The 19,476-nt window shown below is 33.7% G+C and overlaps 2 protein-coding genes across 3 annotated transcripts in view; one reads left to right on the top strand and one right to left on the bottom strand.

Annotated features, from left to right (window-relative positions):
* The window catches only part of LOC123680310 (disintegrin and metalloproteinase domain-containing protein 12), a 48,496-nt gene extending 29,330 nt beyond the window's left edge, over window positions 1-19,166 (bottom strand). The window contains exon 1 of the mRNA XM_045618144.1: window positions 18,861-19,166. Within this exon, the coding sequence (XP_045474100.1) occupies window positions 18,861-18,948 (88 nt within the window). The 5' untranslated portion in view covers window positions 18,949-19,166. The remainder of the gene's footprint in view (window positions 1-18,860) is intronic.
* The window catches only part of LOC123680316 (ankyrin repeat-containing protein DDB_G0279043-like), a 79,820-nt gene that overhangs the window by 48,806 nt on the left and 11,538 nt on the right, over window positions 1-19,476 (top strand). The window lies entirely within an intron of this gene.

Genomic DNA, 19,476 nt, shown 5'->3' with positions numbered 1-19,476 from the left:
TAAAATCTAAAGTGATGCAGCTTAAATTTCTTCCACACTATACAAAATAAGAACGTTTAGTTTATTTTCTTGTGTTCCTCACTTCGTTTTTAACTGTCAACAAGTTTATGTGTAAAAGTTCAAACGTAAATGTTGAAATCTCACATACTGTCGACTATTGCTTCCAAGTGTACCAAAGGTAGTAGAAGCTTATGGTCACATTTGGGAATGAAAAAAAATTGTTGGTCTTTGAGTTCAAAATTTCCACTTGCCAGCCATTTTTTGAACTGGTGCAAAAATCAACGAATTGAAAATCTCAGAATGAAATCTTTTTTCGTAAGTGCACGTAGAGTTAGGGTATACAAAGCGAATTGAGGAATTTTGGACCTATTTTTCAGGCCATTTCGATTTACCACATTTCGCTAGATGTTGAACTATTTTCAGGTAGTTAGTTGAACACCCTAACATCTTGAGAAGCAGCTGTCGAGAACAGATGCAGAAAGCACGCTTGTGCCAGGTAACATGAATCTTTATCATACAGGATGTTCAAACTCGGCTTTAAAATTTTTTATCCAGTAATCAGAAGATGAAGGGACTGGTACCAATCATTATAAGTCGATGTTGATACAAAATATGACTTTTATTATTTCTTCAAGAATTGTGTCAAATATAATCTGAAAAATGTAGATATACCTGTTATCCAAATCCAAAATATATGTATAGGGTGTTTGGTAAGTACATTTTGAAAATTCAGAACAGAAATTCACATTTTCATCCGAATTTTTTGTGTATTCATGGATTCTTCAAGATAGTCTCGTTTTCAATATAATATCTATGTTGTTATCTAAAACAAGAAACTTAGCAAAATGTTCCTGTTAACAAAATTTTCCTTAGCATCATTTTTGATTACACAAAAACAAAATGAATAAAAAACTCTCATTAAAATTACTGCATAATATGAAGAGTAATTCTCAAATAAGTCTCGGAACTCTCCTCGTTCTTACTGATGTCTTTTGTTGATAACAGTATAAATTCAACGGAATCTCAAAATGAGATCCGAGGTCAGCATCCTTCTAATTCAACTATCCGTTGGTCTGCAATTTTTTTGGAAGGACCAACACGAATCATATTTTGGCGTCTTTCATTGACCTTGGATTAGTTTAGGTTTTCGGCCAACGTCAGAATTCAATCTATACGAAGTTTATAAAATAAATTCATAACAGTATGCTGATTTTGCAGTAATAGTTGAATGAAACATTCCCTACAAAAACAAAAAAGTTACATAGATTTATTAGCACTCAAAGTACTTGAATATTTACTCATAAAAAGATTTTGAAATTGTTATCATATCAGTTGAAACCCATTAGAAGTACATATTTGTTTTTATTGTCGAATAAAAATACTAAGGCCATGATTCTAGTTCCAGAAAAAGTTCTAATCATAAAAATCCATGGAAAATTTGCTGATTCATTTATGCACTCTGCAATTTCGAAATGCATTTCTCACATCTATCGGAAAAAGGTTTGGCTTTGACGGAAATAGAGAACATAAAAGTAGATCTGGATGTTCAACTGTTCACTCATAACAAACATGTACAGCAAACATATATGCAGTTATCTATTGAATTCTAATAAATTGGTTTTTATTGAATTCCGATTGGTTTATGAAACTGAATTGAAATGTGGAGGGAGCTTTGTATATGTATTATGATGAATTTATTCAAACGTATTGAGAAATAAATTGCAGTTGAACCTAGGCAATATAACTGCGACTAACTTAACCTCGCATAGATAATTGAAAACGAGGATTTTCAATTTACATTTTTTTAAAGTTATTTTTAGAGAGATTTGTACGCTAAATACGTGATGAATTGAAATCCAAAAGATAAATCAGGTTTTAAATAATGTAGAATCAAACCGGGATTTTTAAATACGAAGGCACTGGACCATGGAAAATATTGAGCGCGATTTTCATGCCTGATGGAAATGTTTTCTAATGGTTTGACTTTCTCTTGTTCAAAATACGTAAATAAAATTTGGTGCTATGAAAACCGACGAATTTTTAAATCTACCTCGAAATTTTCGTAGTTTTGAGTTGTAAATAATCGAAACAGTACTCCATTAGACAGCAAAATTTTCAAATTGTTTGGAAATACACAGGGTGTACCAAAAAAGTGTGAACGACCAAACATATGTTTTTTCTTATGGAACACCCTGTTTTTATTGAATTTTCAGATTGCATGGAATAAATGAACCAAAGTTTGATTGAAGTTTTATAAGCATTAAACTTACCGTTTTTGAGATATATCGGTTTTTCACAAATTGAAGGATCTTTGGGAAAAATCTAATAACTTCGAAATAAATTAATTTATTTCAATGAAATTTTGAAAGTGAATACTAGAAAAACGGAGGCAAGTACTGACTTTTTGATAATCATTGAGAAATCTACTGGGTGTTCAAAATGAGACCACCATTTATTGATGACTTATTCAAATGCTAATATCGGGCTTATTCCAAATAGCACAACCTATATTTTATTTAATCATTTTATACCAACCATAGAGTAATAAACATAGATAGAGGAAATAAACTCAATTTTCACATGTCCTCAACATGGTTAGATTACGTTGTCGGATTGTGATATATTTTCAAATCCACAATTTTACTATATCCTTAAGAATCTATATTATATTGAATGAAATATATTTATTTGAGTGATTCCCGATTGAATATGCAAATTTGAATATTTGGAATCCGATATTTTTCCTAATTGTCGAATTTATAATAAGCAGAATATTGATTATTTTCAGTATCTACTTGCTGAAATCCAAGGTTTGGCAACTTTTGCTCTCTTAGTGTCATCGTTTGTTTCACGTCGTTTGGCGCGCTTGAAGTTTGTTTTCTGAATTTCTGATATATTCAGGTATTTATTTCAATATATTTTGAGTTATTATGAAACGTTGATTCACTGTGGGACATAAGAAGTGCGTTCTCTGTGGAGAAACTCACGAATCGAGTGAAATATCGTATCACTGATATGTTTTCATTTCCGCGCGCTTCATGTCAAATTTGCTAATTCATGTTGGGGACAAAATTTGCTTATTGAAAATGACCTATGCTCCCTCTACCTATGTTTATTACTATGGGGGTTTTTCCCAAAGACTCTTCAATTCATGAAAAATCGAAATATCCCAATAACGGTAAGTTTTGAGCACATCGAACAAACTTAGGTTCATTCATTTTTCATTATTTTATTATCTGTATCTTCATTATATGTGAATACATTATTATTATTACACTTAGGTTGATTCATGGTAATGGAATCACATGGAAATAACAATCTGTTCAGGGAACGATCGCTCAATAAGTGATTTTCCATAGACGACTTCGATATTATTGGATATAGAGAACTAAGATTAGATTTGGTTTTTATTTTATTTTGATATAAATAACGGGATCATCATCTCAAATCAAATTATACTTCGACATTGCGTGGAAAATAAGTTTGTTTAACCGAAAGAATAGTAATTTACTATACGAGTATTATTTGGCCGTATCAATTGAACCAAAACCGAGCAAAATCGTTCTGCAATAGTGTGAGATCATCGGTTTTTTTATTGGCGGGTCCACCCAACCCAAAAGTCAATTTTCACCTAATCAAACGGTCTTTACAACAGCATGTTTTATAGCGCGGTTTAACATCACTGAAAAAGGCAGCAGGGCGCGTCATCTGATCCAGTGTTGCATTCGAAACGAGACTCTGACGTCTGTTCCATCCAGACCGGAAGCTGACACGGCTTCGGCTGTGCTTTTTACTGTTTCCTGCACTTTTTTACTCTTTGTTTGGAGCCTGAATATTGTTACGATTCGACGCTTCCCATTTAGTTACAATATGTAATTAATTCTGAATGCATGATACAGAAATGGGAATTAAAAGAACCAACACACAGCATCCGTTGGTGGTTTAACATATAAGGTGTGCTAGAAGGACTTATTTACAGCCGCCACTAAAAAATATAAAATTCAGAATAACAATTAAAACAAATTTTCTCTATTTCAGTATCGTAATGAGTTCATTAGAGTACTAAAAACAGTGCTGTAATGAACTGCTGTAATGAACTCATTGCAACATTGTTTTCAGTTAAATTTTTCGTTTTGTGGTTGTTTACACTGACTTCCGATCCTATCAAATTTCAACACACGTCATTTGTCAATATAATTTGGATATAGTGAGATGATTTGCAACATTATTCGCAATTTCTCTTAATTCTGGTGGTGTTGAATTGATTTGGACAGACAAAATTCATAATTTAATGCGTAAATATAAATTATTTTGAAATTCGAAACGTACGATTCGAATTCAAATTCCGTAATCTGTCAATTTTCGTAACAGTCACACATATTGCCAAGATACAATACAAAAGTCACTAGTATATATAATCTGCATTTTTCCATGAATTTCGATAATATTTTACAAAATTTGACTGAAATAGAGAAAATATCGTCTAATACTCGTTGCAGAAGGCAATAGGATATAAAGGGTGTTTTTTTTTTAGAGCTATAGAACTTCAAATTGCAATAAAACAACGATGGATTATTCTATTGACATGAATTTTATTTATCCGCAAGATAATATTGTGGCATTATATTTTAAATATGATTTCTGGCATATGACCACCACGGCTGGCTCGGATGTAGTCCAATCTGGACGTCCAATTTTCGATTACTTTTTTCAACATTTGTGGCTGTATACCAGCAAAAACACGGCGAATGTTGTCTTTCAAATGGTCAAGGGTTTGTGACTTATCCGCATAGACAAATGACTTTACATAGCTCCACAGAAAGTAGTCTAGCGGTGTTAAATCACAAGATCTTGGAGGCCAATTCACATGTCCAAAACGTGAAATTAGACGGTCACCAAACGTGTCTTTCAATAAATCGATTGTGGCACGGGCTGTGTGACATGTTACACCGTCTTGTTGGAACCACAGCTCCTGGACATCATGGTTGTTCAATTCAGGAATGAAAAAGTTAGTAATCATGGCTCTATACCAATCACCATTGACTGTAACATTCTGGCCATCATCGTTTTTGAAGAAGTACGGACCAATGATTCCACCAGCCCATAAAGCCCACCAAACAGTCAGTTTTTCTGGATGTAAAGGTGTTTCGACATACACTTGAGGATTAGCTTCACTCCAAATGCGGCAGTTTTGTTTGTTGACGTAGCCATTCAACCAGAAGTGCGCTTCATCGCTAAACAAAATAAAATGGACGTAGTGCGCGATACGTATTCCGCACAGAACCATTATTTTCGAAATAAAATTGCATTATTTGCAAGCGTTGTTCAGGCGTGAGTCTATTCATGATGAATTGCCAAACCAAACTGAGAATAAATCACTTGACAGCTGTTAAATCGGTCGCCATCTTGAACAGTAATGCCAACTTAAAGTTATATACCTCGAAAAAAAAACACCCTTTACTTTACATATACTTTTTTGTTGTTACCAGCGATGAAATTGGATATTAACAATTTCAGTCGTAATTCCTGTCTGAAGATGAACTCGAAATTTGTTCGAAACAATGTGGTTGCACAATGTAATAATTAAATTGTTAAAACCCAATTTTATTGGTAGTAAAAATATTTAATGTCTCAAACCCCAACATGCAAATTTTCAGCACAAAATTATGATTATTTTTCCATAAACGTCTAAGGGTCAGAGTGAATCACCCTGTATGGCTATGATCATATTCATTCACCGAAATACTGAAAGCAATATCCAAGAAATCCGAAACAAAGAACTTCGGGTTATTTTGATATTTTGCAATAAGATTCTTTTTCATTCGACTTAAGTGGTATTCCTCAAGATTGAATTTTTTTTCCATTATTGGAAATAATAAGCGATTTGGAATTTCCATGTCTATACTCGTCAATATCGTTAAGGATGTTAGGTTCCTATCCTTATCAGAATTCTGAGTAAATCTTGCTTATCCGCTGCAGATTCGGAAATTTCGTTTGCATTTATCATGAAATAAATATTTCTCATGTATCAACAGTTTCGCTTCAATAAACCAAAAGCTCTATATATGTGAATCATTTCGGAGATCTCAAACAATGTAGGCCATCTCGAGAAGAACTGCATTTGTAAGAGACCGTTATGAATACCGCAGATTACATTAGGAACACTCTCTCCAAAATTTCATATGATGAGCACGCACAAGATCCAATTTTTTCGTAGTTGAATTGAAACAGTAGTCTCAAATAAATATTTGCACGAACGCTGAGTACCAAAATATTGATTTTGGATGTCCCGAGAAGTTTTGCACTTTCTTATCAGTATCAACAAAAATATTTGTTATATTCCCGAGATCGTAGTGCTTAATCTATTCCTTTTAACCTTTTAACCTCATCAATAAATGTACTCGTTGTATCTTTTATTGCACCAACAAATTTGTATTAGTTCATTATTTCTAGTTTCGAAATGAGAAGCATTCAATGTTGATATTTTTTATACATCTGTAGAGATGTTATCGGTAATTTAGAAGCCGTCTAAGAGAAAATGTTGGAATTTTTTCGCCGCTAAGAGTTGGCATAAATGTCGTCTACACTCGTGAGAAATTTGAGCATCATTTGATTTTGATTGGATTCATGAAATGCATCAAAATGATCCGGATTTTCATCGAAAAATCATCTTCAGTGATGAGGATTCCTGAAATATTTTCTGATCTCTACAACCTCCGGTTATACCGGAAACAGACTACTAGTACACCCAGTATATTATTGCATCATTAGATAATTTTTTTGACGACAATTTCGACAATATGCCATACCTTGGGTAGAAACTCAACGGTTCATGAGTTCATGGGATTTTTATGAAAAAAATGGTGGCGATGAGGACTCGAATTTTTTCGAATTTTTCGGCAAAATAAGCTTTTTTTCGGAAATTTTTTCTTCTTTTTCGATTTTGCGAATACGTAATATTATAAAACTGTTTGCGGTTTGAACAAAAAATGTACAGGGTGTTCATGAGAAGATCATGAATTTGGACAACTCAAATTCATCAAAACTCAATATTTTCAAATTGGAACCTATATTTTTTATTATTTCAGTCGATTCTACGTACAAAAATATTGGGGGTTACTTAAGCAAACCCAATACCTAAAATGAATACTTCACGAGTTATCGAGGAAGAACTTTGAATGATGAAAACTGTGCAGTAGTCTGTGACTTCCGGAAAACACAGAAAGAAACTAAAATTCGATGTTTTCATAACTAAATTTGACATTTCAGGAAGTGTAATGGATTATTCGTAATTGAAAATTGTATCGATTTATGGATTTCTCAACAATCACGACCAAAAATAATTATAATTCATGAAATGCAAAATTTAGTTATCCTGACATCGAATTTTAGTTACTTTCTGTGTTTTCACAGACTACTCCACACAGTGAGGAATTGTGGTTTTTCCTCATTTAAGGTTCTTCCTCGATAACTATTAAAGTATTCATTTTAGGTATAGGGTTTGCTTAGGTAACCCCCACTATTTTTGTACGTAGAATCGACTGAAATAATAAAAAATATAGGTTCTAATTTGAAAATCTTGAGTTTTGATGGATTTGAATTATCCAACTTCATGAACTTTTTATGAGCATCCTGTACATTTTTGGTCAAAACCGCAGAAAGTCTTATAATACCTAAGTATTTACATAATAGAATTTTTTTTCGAAAAAAGCTTTTCCTGCTGAAATATTCAAAAAAATGTGAATCCTCATCGCCACCATTTTTTTTTTAAGAATCCAATTAACTCATGAATTGTTGAGTTTTTACCCAAGGTATGGCATGTTGCGGAAATTGTCATTAAAAAAGCTATATAATGATGCAATAATATACTGGGTGTACTATTTAAAATAAGAAAGTAGTAGCCTGTTTTCGGTATAACCGGAAGTTGTAGAGATCTGAAAATATTTTAGGGAGAAAGATCATTGTCTCAAACCACAATATGCAAAATTTCAGCGCAAAATTATGATTAGTTTTCCATAAACGTCTAAAAGGCCATCCCGGTGAAACATCCTGTATATTGCTTTTATTTTGCTTTGTGTCAAAGTGTCAAATTTCGAAAACCCCCTGTATCAAAAATCGATAAACTTCCTGGTTGCCGAATCGATCTAACAGTTATTCAAATAATATATTCCTGCAATTCAGCAGCAGCGGAACTTGGTGTGCAAGTACTTCTATAGAGTAGCGCGTGTGTAGATTGGGCCTCAATTCCAAATTAAAAATAGCCTCAGGAATTAGTATGCGGAAGAAGTGGATGATTTTTCACGGTTTAGTCACCGCGGATGTTGACAGGGACTAGGCAGACGAAAAAAATTATTTATTGTTGTTGCTTGCATGTATCATAACTTGGTCATGGTGAATTTGAACTCGCGTTCAAAATAAACTGTCGAAAGAAACGATGAACCCGCCCAGGCCCGAAATTAAACATTAAACCCTCATTATTTTAAATAACGTACATCCTTTCTACAAGGCAAAAAGCAAGACGTTTGGAAATGGCGAACAATGCGATTGAAGACGCATTTTCGGCATCGAATATCGATTATGACGTGTGTTTTTTTTTCTGAGGTATATAACTTTAAGTTGGCATTACTGTTCAAGATGGCGACCGATTCAACAGCTGTCAAGTGATTTATTCTCAGTTTGGTTTGGCAATTCATCATGAATAGACTCACGCCTGAACAATGCTTGCAAATAGCGCAATTTCATTTCGAAAATAATGGTTCTGTGCGGAATACGTATCGCGCACTACGTCCATTTTATTTTGTTTAGCGATGAAGCGCACTTCTGGTTGAATGGCTACGTCAACAAACAAAACTACCGCATTTGGAGTGAAGCTTATCCTCAAGTGTATGTCGAAACTTCGTTACATCCAGAAAAACTGACTGTTTGGTGCGCTTTATGGGCTGGTGGAATCATTGGTCTGTACTTCTTCAAAAACGATGATGGCCAGAACGTTACAGTCAATGGTGATCGGTATAGAGCCATGATTACTAACTTTTTCATTCCTGAATTGAACAATCATGATGTGGAGCTGTGGTTCCAACAAGACGGCGCAACATGTCACACAGCTCGTGCCACAATAGATTTATTGAAAGACACGTTTGGTGACCGCCTAATTTCACGTTTTGGACCTGTGAATTGGCCTCCAAGATCTTGCGATTTAACACCGCTAGACTACTTTCTGTGGGGCTATGTACAGTCATTGGTCTATGCGGATAAGCCACAAACCCTTGACCATTTGGAAGACAACATTCGCCGTGTTATTGCCGATATACGGCCACAAATGTTGGAAAAAGTCATCGAAAATTGGACGTCCAGATTGGACTACATCCGAGCCAGCCGTGGCGGTCATATGCCAGAAATCATATTTAAAATGTAATGCCACAAGATTATCTTGCGGATAAATAAAATTCATGTCAATCGAATAATCCATCGTTTATTTAATGCAATTTGAAGTTCTATAGCTCTAAAAAAAACACCCTTTACAAAAAATGTCAAATTTTACGATGTCAATATCAGATTTCACCTGGCAATATCTATCAGTGTTGCCAATTCTCAATACATAAATAGTAGCCCTAGTAACGTACATCCTTTCTCGAAGGAAAAAATCAAGACTTTTGGAAATGGCAAACAATGCGATTGTAGACACATTTTCGACGTTGAATATCGATTATAAGCAGGCTGAACCGAAGAATATCTGCCGACATGAATTTCGGCACAAAGGAACATATCGAACTGTAAACAAGCTCCGAATTCCACAGCACAAAGATTTCAAGTATTTCCACGTGACTTCGTTACTCATTATCACATATTTTATCTTGTAAATATTTCCGGAAATATACAGACTTTCTATTGTTTCCATGAGATCTGTTTTTGAGCGATCGTTCCCTGAACAGATCACTCATTTTGTCACTATGCCTGTAATTTTCAGATTTTGAGCCAGGGATCATATAAAATGATAAAACTAGCAGAAGCACTTCCGAATTTTCTATTTTTTTAAAATAATAATTAGCTAATTCATTACCCTATTCCGAATTTTTTTGATCCTCAGTTTAACGAGATATCATAGGTTCTTCCAGATTCACCCAAAATTTGCAGTAGGTACCAAATGCAAAGTGAATATATCGGGTGTCTCAAATTCTTTGTCTAGTGAGGGAATCTCAGAGTTCCTCTCACTAGACAGCAATTTGTTAATAATAATAATAATTTGGGAAAAAATGATAATACTCGTACAGAAGGCTCATTTTAAGATTAGTTCATTCAAAAACTCGCCACTTCGTGGCTTGTTTTTGAATTTTGGAAACGTGGAAGAATATCAATGCTTTCTGTATTTGTGTTATGAATAGCTAATCTTGAAAAATTTATGACATTGAATCATAAAATAGGAATGGTCAATCCTTCTCAGCAAATTCCTCATTTACATTTTACAATTTTCCGTATTTTTCAGGATTATTTTTTTAAATTCCAAAAACTGGACTCCATTTCAAGGCTATATTTGTAAATGTTCAAATAACCCATCATGCGAAATATACGGACTTCTGTCAATTACCGTGCTCTTCTCACATTTTTTTTTTAATTACTGATTATTTCATTGTGGATCTGCAAAGATTCTTTAGGTGCAATACTCAAGCGTGAAATGAAGTTGAACCTAATTTGAGGCCTTCGGTGCTAATAGGATGATGATATCACGCTCTAATCTTACTCAATTTCAGTGATTAACTTAACGCCTATTTCTTCAGAGAAATGTATTTTAGATTACTTGAACTCCTCAGCCATTATGTCAATGAATAAATACGATACTATGATATAACATGCATTTTGCATTATTATACGGGTGTTCATTCTACAATACTTCCTTCTCAAGTATTTCACTGTTCATTATAACAAGTACATAATTATAAATCCGAAGAAAAATAAAGTAATCTTTTCTGGATCATCATGAAAGTGATAAATTGAAAGAAGGCTAATTCGAAAATATATGTGTTCACCAAAATTTTTTTATGAAAACATGTGTTCTTCGAACGATTCCAAAAAATTGGAAATAATAAACCAAAAAATAGGTATTGATACATTTTTTTTTTTTGGACTGCGAAGTTCAGTACAATAGTGTATCAAAAAGCTTTCTGTAAAATAAAATCTACCTGTTCGTACTGAATACTTATAATATTCATAAGTAATTGCACAAGTGCATCAAAATTACCGATAATTTTGCATGACAGCGTGTTGTCATAAAAACTGCATGAGTTCATTTTCAGTTTTGGAGAAAGAGCCCGACACCGAAGGTGGAGGGCTCTTTCTCCAAAAATGAAAATGACCGAATGCAGTTTTTCAAAGAAAACACGCTGGAATGCGAAATTATCCGGTCATTTTGATGCACGAGTGTAATTCGGGGGAATATTTCCCGAATAAACTGTTGCATTACTTGTCAAACTGATTTAGAATGGAATTGCCATAGATTCGAACTGTGTAAAGATGCATAGAAACTATGCATCTATGAACAGAACAATTATCGCAGTGCAGTTTCGCTTCCTACAATGCAATTATCGCTGTAATTTTCGATAATTGTTCTCCAGATACATAGAATTTTTGACAGGAGGGAAATATTCGCTGTAATTTTCGATAATTTTTCTCCAGATACATAGAATTTTTGACAGGAGGGAAATATTCGCTGTAATTTTCGATAATTGTTCTCCATATACATAGAATTTTTGACAGGAGGGAAATATTCAAGTAGATTCAACTGTTCATTTTGTGTCTCTAAATAAATTGTTCATTTGCCACTTCACATAATGAATAAATATCTTTTCTGCGAAAACTATAAGTTGAAAATGATTCATCAAACCAGGTTCCACTCGACTGAAGCAAGCGTCTGCAACATCAACGTTTCTAAATATTTCTGCGATATTTCTTCTCAAGTATATAAAGCAGTGGCTTCCACCCATAAAGCAGGGATTACACTAGAAATGCCGCTCCTTTCCAAGAAACAGTTTTTCATAGAAACTCATGAATGATCAATTGTTATTCAAATTAGAAAGGGTTCATCTAATATTCTGTTAGTTTCCGGTTCTGGAAGTGTGACGTTCTTTTGTCAACCGACAATTGAAAAACTGCTTCGTGCCTGTGTCCAGAGATTATGAGTTAAACTGAAGTTGTATCACACGATCAAAATACATTTCAGATCATCCTGAACAAATTTGGTTTTATGTATGTCTCGGTGTGTGTTTCTGAATTATGATTACCATTTGAAGAAAGAATGTCTCCTGATATTTTTCCCAAGCTGATATTGTTCTAGTCACAAAATCTTTGATAACTAAATCTTCAATTGCCTATAAACTATACTAAACTTTACGGAAAATTTCATGAATTGCAGCCTTTACTGAAAATCTATAAGTCCAATAAAACTTTTCTTAATCCTCCATTCTTTCTGAGTTAATTCTTCCTATAAACTGCAGATAATTCTCACTAATCTTTGAAAGGCTGTAATTTTACACGGAGGCAATTATTATTTTTTTTTTTTGGAATTCACATAATCATCTGATTACTGGATAAAATATTAATGAAAGCCGAGATTGAAATTTGACAGGAACACCTGAACATCCTGTATGAGAAAGATTCATGGTACCTGGCATAAGCGTGCTTTCTGCATCTGGCATCTAGACAGCTGCTACTCAAGATGTTAGGGTGTTTAACTACCTGAAAATAGTTCAACATCTAGCGAAATGTGGTAAACCAAAATTCCTCGTTTCGCTATGTATGCCTTACACGCCATGAAAATCTACGAAGATAGATTTCACTCTGAGATTTTGAATGCTTTATAGTTACCTACTTTATGAAGTATACATTTTCGATCTAACTATTCAATCTTCAATCCTATCAAAAAAGATTTTGAATACATTTTCTAAAAAAGTTTTTCCTACGTTATTCTCCTTTCAAATTATCCGATCAATTTAAACAATTAGTCTCATTTCCTTAGAATTTTAACGTGAAATAATCAACACTGAAAAAAAAATCATTTTCTAATACCACATTCTTAAAACTTCAAACAAAAAATGTGAATAATTGTGAGGTCAACAAAAGTAATTTATAGGAAAATCTCAAAGATTAATTTCGAGGTACAGATTCAATAGTGTTGGGAATATGCGCCATTCGTATATAATCTGAACGATATAATATGTAAAACAGTTTGTTCAGTTTCCACCTGAACTAATTGATAAAATATCAGCTTTCAGGTTGACCTAGTCACTAATTTACATGATTAAGTCAATGATATGCTGGTTTTCGTGTACGTGAAGAACGTGAAAGTAGTTCCGAAGTGATCAGCGGTAGAATATCGAATGAGAAACAATCTTTACTGTATTCAGGTACAAAATAAAAACAGAAATATACAAAATTTCAAAATGTATTTTACGAAAATATTTCTTTTTAATATTCTAACAATAGAAATTGCTTCTTGATAATCTCGGTTTAATTGTTAGTGTTTAAAATTTTGCTTTATGGTCTCCGATCTGAAAATTTACCTCGCAGAATGTATTTCAGAATAATTTTGCCTTCGTGCTCAATACACTCCTGAGATGAAGAGAGAGCGTCAGCTCTGTGGAAAGCAATCTGTTAAAGAATTCCAAAGCAACAAAAATCTCAAAAATCAGCTGGCATCTATACTTTGGGACGTGCATATTCAATGACAGTTTTTAAATTAACAAAAAATCTTCGAATGACCCCTATAGTCGGATTCAACGATCTTAACCGAACCTTACCTGAAAATATCAAGTTTCTAGGTCTGTTGGAAATTCCCGGTTCAAAATACGAAAATGACTGACATTATAACAATATGATAGAGCGATCAGTGTATAATAAAAATGAATGGAAACTTCTATTGTGCACTATTCCTCATCTATCTGATACCCACATATTCATATGTTATAAACATCACATTGTCCATTTATGACTATTAACTAGGTATTATAGAAGTTATTGAATTCAATGTAAACTATTATACACTATAATCAATCTGAATTGAGGTAGATACAAACAAATTATCGTTTTGATGACTAATCTATAGTAGACAGGATGTGAAATCTTATGGTAAATTATTCAATAAAAATAATGATAAATAATAATTGGGATCGACTCAATTTCACATAACATCAAATCAAAATATTTCTTTTTTCTTGGATCACAGGAAATATCATGACCTCTTCAAAAAATACATTTACTTTTCTTATTATTTCAATGCTGTTCATTTAGGTCGAATAAAATCAGATGCTTTTTGAATTATTATAATCAATTTGTATCGAGTTGACTGAAGAGTCCTTCATTTATCCTATACTTTCGACTAGTGAAAATTGAGTCAACCTGTACTAATTACTATTAAGACCTTAAGATCTATTTTGCACCATCAAAGCTGATGTGTGTCTTACAAATTTTTAGACCAAAGCGTACAGAAGAAGCTATTGCTGCTGTAGAGCGAAGCATTGAGGAAGACCCGAATGAGTCTATCCGCCACCGAGCACAGGAATTGGATCTGTGTCCATCCACTTCATGGAAGATTTTGCGGAAGGATCTTGGTTTGCGTGCTTACAAAATCCAACTCGTGCGAGAATTGAAGCCAAACGATCATCAAGTAAGGCGTCGAATGGGCCCAAAATGAGATTGCCGTTGTTCCCCATTTTCATAAGCGAATTTTGTTTAGCGATGAAGCGCACTTCTGGTTGAATGGCTACGTCAACAAACAAAACTGCCGCATTTGGAGTGAAGCTAATCCTCAAGTGTATGTCGAAACACCGTTACATCCAGAAAAACTGACTGTTTGGTGCGCTTTATGGGCTGGTGGAATCATTGGTCCGTACTTCTTCAAAAACGACGATGGCCAGAACGTTACAGTCAATGGTGATCGGTATAGAGCCATGATTACTAACTTTTTCATTTCTGAATTGAACAACCATGATGTCCAGGAGCTGTGGTTCCAACAAGACGGCGCAACATGTCACACAGCTCGTGCCACAATCGATTTATTGAAAGACACGTTTGGTGACCGCATAATTTCACGTTTTGGACCTGTGAATTGGCCTCCAAGATCTTGTGATTTAACACCGCTAGACTACTTTCTGTGGGGCTATGTCCAGATTGGACTACATCTGAGCCAGCCGTGGCGGTCATATGCCAGAAATCATATTTAAAATGTAATGCCACAAGATCATCTTGCGGATAAATAAAATTAATGTCAATTGAATAATCCATCGTTGTTTTATTGCAATTTAAAATTCTATAGCTCTAAAAAAAACACCCTTCACATTGTACTTTCTTTTTATCAAAAAAATACCGTGGACATTTCGCGATAGACATGTTGCCATTCTAGATATCGTTTTCTGTTTTGTTTATGTCGGTTTGTCGAAGCCTAATCAAAGAAATACTGTTAGTAGTATTGAACCCGCTGAGAACGCAATTTTTTTTATCAGTCTCTGAAGCCATTAGCTACGGTCCTTGAGACATTTTCAACGATTTTTCCCGCTTTAAATTTGGCATATGCCGAGACGTCGAAGTTATTCAACGCTTTTGCAGGTCAACATCTCCACTGCAGCCGCATGTCTGCAGTCTTCAACATTTCTTATTATTTCTACCGTGGCTAAAAATAATACCCTGCCGGTATACTTTCTTATCGTTCATTTTGACTGACCGACGAACACTGTAACCATTGTTTCCTGAAACGTGAAACTAGTGTTTTGCACCTTTATTTTATAGTTACTTGAAATACGTTTGTTAATCCAAGTTACAACTTGGAGAAGGATATACAGGCTGTTCCTAAATTTGAGGTACAAACTAAATACGCTCTATTAGTGTGACGTCACACACCGCCATTTTTGGTTCTCCTGTCAGTGTTCGGAATCCAAACAAATAAATTGTCATTCAAATTAGTACGGTGTCGTTGAAGGAATTGGCTTATTTTCATAAATAAGAGTATTTGAGGAACGATTTCAGTATTAATTGATAGACAGAAGGAACGAGGTTAATACCAGTAAGTTTGAATCCTGTATCATTCCCCAGATTTTGTAAAAAGCCGTGTTTATTAGTTGAACTTCAAGTTCGAACTTACTGGCATTAATCTCGTGCTTTCTGTCTATCAATTAATGGTAAAATCGTTCCTTAAATAACCTTATTTATCAAAATAAGCCAATTTCTTCAACGACACCGTACTAATTTGAATGACAATTTGTTTGTTTGGATTCCGAACACTGACAGGAGAACTAAAATGTCGGTGTGTCGGTCACTAATAGAGCGTATTGACGGATTCCTCGGATCATTTTAAGAAAAAAAAGGTCCTGTTAACATAGACCCGCAACCACTTTGTTTTCTAGATACAGGGTGTTAAAGTTTGATTTTTTCCAAGTCTTTTTCTCATAGCATCTTCCCTTTACAAGATATTCAATTTAAATTTGGAATAGATATTCCAATTTAAAGTATTCACCATGTGATATACTTATTTTGAATGCAAATCTATAAGGTGATACTTTTTTTGGAACAGTGTCCGCTTCCTCCTCCAGAACTTTTTTTGGTGAGCCACTGATAGTTTAGAAAAATGTAAGAATGAACTTTGGTCCAGTACTTCGCCTTTCAGTTTCTTGTAGTTTTGTCGTATCGATTTCAAAAAAAAAAATTTCAAACAATTCTTTAGTAATCCTCAGGAATATCCAAATTATCAGAAAGATATAGTTAGTCAGATGTGATGAATAAATTAATTATAAGTTTTGAAGCTCATTCACCTTATACTCTAATCTAAGATTAATAAAAAAATTGATAAAAAGGAATAATCATCATTAAAAAGTAGGACTACAAGAAACACCCTGTATCTCAAAAACAAAGAGTTTACCAGCCCATGTTTTTAAGCCTTTTTTTTAATTATCCAAGGAACCTTTCATTTTCCTTTGTACCTCGACTTTAGGAACACCCTGTATATTGAAGAAAAATATTTCCATTTTCGAGAGAAACATTTTTCAGATCGCAATTGTCACTGAATTACATATTGAGTACCAGATAAAGCCCGCTACGCTAAATTGCGATAATTTCTTTCACATCCAATCGATTTCAAACAAAGAAATCCTCAAACTGTGAAAATCGCAAAGAAATCTGCGCAGTCATTTTGGAGATTCGCGTGTAAAAACAGACAAAAATTAAAAAAAAAACATTTTGCGTTATGTTACTGATTTTTATATATCTTGGTGTGCAAGCATCAATTTCAAACTGATACTTTCGGGTACCATGCCATCAGTTTGATAGAGGGCTATAAACACTTCGGGATCATAAAACTATTGTTTGTTCGAGATACAAATAAGATGTTTAAAAAATTCATAAGGTTCTCGAGCTCAAAGAGCGAATATAGTTTAGCAAATGATTTCTATATCAAGTATGAACTGTTCAAATTATTGTACAGGCTTGGATATTTTGAATTCAATCGATGGAATCAATATTTACGCTACATAACATTACTTGAAAAGTTATAGAAAACCTTTGCAACAATCCATCTCAAAATATCTCAGGAAATTGATAACAACGAACCATATCAAAAAATTATTGGAGAAATCAAGGCAGGGTCTGTTTCTTAATGCGAATTTTAATGATTTGCAGTTGAAGGATAAGAAGCTGAAAGTTATGAACCACATCCTCTATCCGCTTATTTTCAAATTCAAATGTACAATATAAATTCAAGGCTCGCTATCGATTTGTAAACAGAAGCAGAGACTGTAAACTGTGATTCTCTTGAATAACAACACTTCATTTAGCGCACTTATAAACATTAATTTAAATATATTTGGGATCAGTTCACTTAGTGAATTAATGCAGTCGAATAGGTACCTAGCTGCATATAGAAATTAATATGAAAAACATAAGTTGAATATACTTAATGCTGATAATTTAAATGGTATTGAAAGATATCGCTAAGTGGGCAGAGTAAACTGTTTATCTGTGATTCTCCAAGATAGATTAAAATTGAAATGAAATATATATTTCACAATTAAATCTCTCAAATCACGATTCAGAAACATTTTCAGAGATCTTAGTACTGCTTCTGAAATGTGACAATAAGGCTTTCATTTTATTTATTAGGGAAATAAGGATAAAAGCTGCCAAAAGTGAATCACTTTTATGACTTAGATATACCTAGGTAGGGCATTATTTATGTATCGGAAATGACCAAAAAAAAATGCTTTCCATATAAGATAAATCCAAGGATAAATCATACCTATAGTAACACCTATAAAACGAATGCCACTGACCTTAAGCCCTATGTCTATATATTGAATTTATGGGTTATGATAAATGTTCACTTGACTGAAAAGGTTAAAATGAATTCATTCAAAACCATTCTCTTCACGTGAAAATTAAAAAAATAAACAAAACCTCTGTCCATGTCTTCCAAATATGATTCATGTGCAATAACAGAAATTAGCGAAATGATTCAACAAGAATAATTAGGGAAAATTGAAATTGATAATAAGAAATGAGGTAGCGGGAATAATAGTGGAAGTTGAGTGAACGGCAGTTAAATGACTCACTCAATCAATTTTCTAATAAGACAGGTAAACTTCGAGATATCAGGAGTATATTTATATCAACAAGATTGAGATGAACTTCCAGTACTGCATACTAAAATAAAACGATGAAAGTTCAACTTGTCTTGATACCAGGCCTGTTTGTCACACTTCCAAGAATTGAAAAAAAAACTTGCAAGTTTCCCTTCCTCTCTGAAGATATTCTTTTTTATGAATTACAATTTGTTCGCTATTGACTCTTATGTTGAAAGATATATGTATTAAATTTAAGAACCTTACCTTCTTTGATAAAAGATTGGATATCCTCATTATAAACACTAGACACACACAATAAAAGAAGATATACTTCACTTTTGAACCAATCCATTGTTTAATTATCTAGTCCTAACTCATTTTCAACGAACTTAACAGAAAACAAACTCGACGTCTAATGATTCGCCCGTTTTTTAACGTTTTTCATAATATTTATCATAAATGATCGCAGCTCTCACTACCTAGTTGACAAACATCAAAACATCTGGCCTAATCCTACATTCAATTCTTCGTGCCTCTCGGTTTGCCCAACAGACATCAACCTTCGTTCGGTTACTCTCGGTTCTCCATCACAGAACACTGTTTCAACAGTGCTGCCCTCCACAGTCGGTAGTTGCACTAGTTGTTTGTTTGCTTGATTGGATAAGTAGAAAAAAAGGAAATGAAGCCTCATTTAAATGAAATGCAAATCTTAATTGTTCGAAACTCTTGAAAAATACGCAATCCAAACATTACATTAGTTACAAGTTCCTGTTGCAAGCACAGAATATTTCAGGTTAGAGTTGTTAAAGAACAGGTTGAATGAAAGAACAGTTCAGAACTGTTTGATTCTTTTGCAAGAACCTGTTCTTTTATGAAAGGC

This window comes from Harmonia axyridis, chromosome 5, assembly GCF_914767665.1.
Source record: "Harmonia axyridis chromosome 5, icHarAxyr1.1, whole genome shotgun sequence".
Lineage (NCBI taxonomy): Eukaryota > Metazoa > Arthropoda > Insecta > Coleoptera > Coccinellidae > Harmonia > Harmonia axyridis.
The sequence above is the reverse complement of the archived record's forward strand: the minus strand, read 5'-3'. Positions and strand labels throughout refer to the sequence as shown.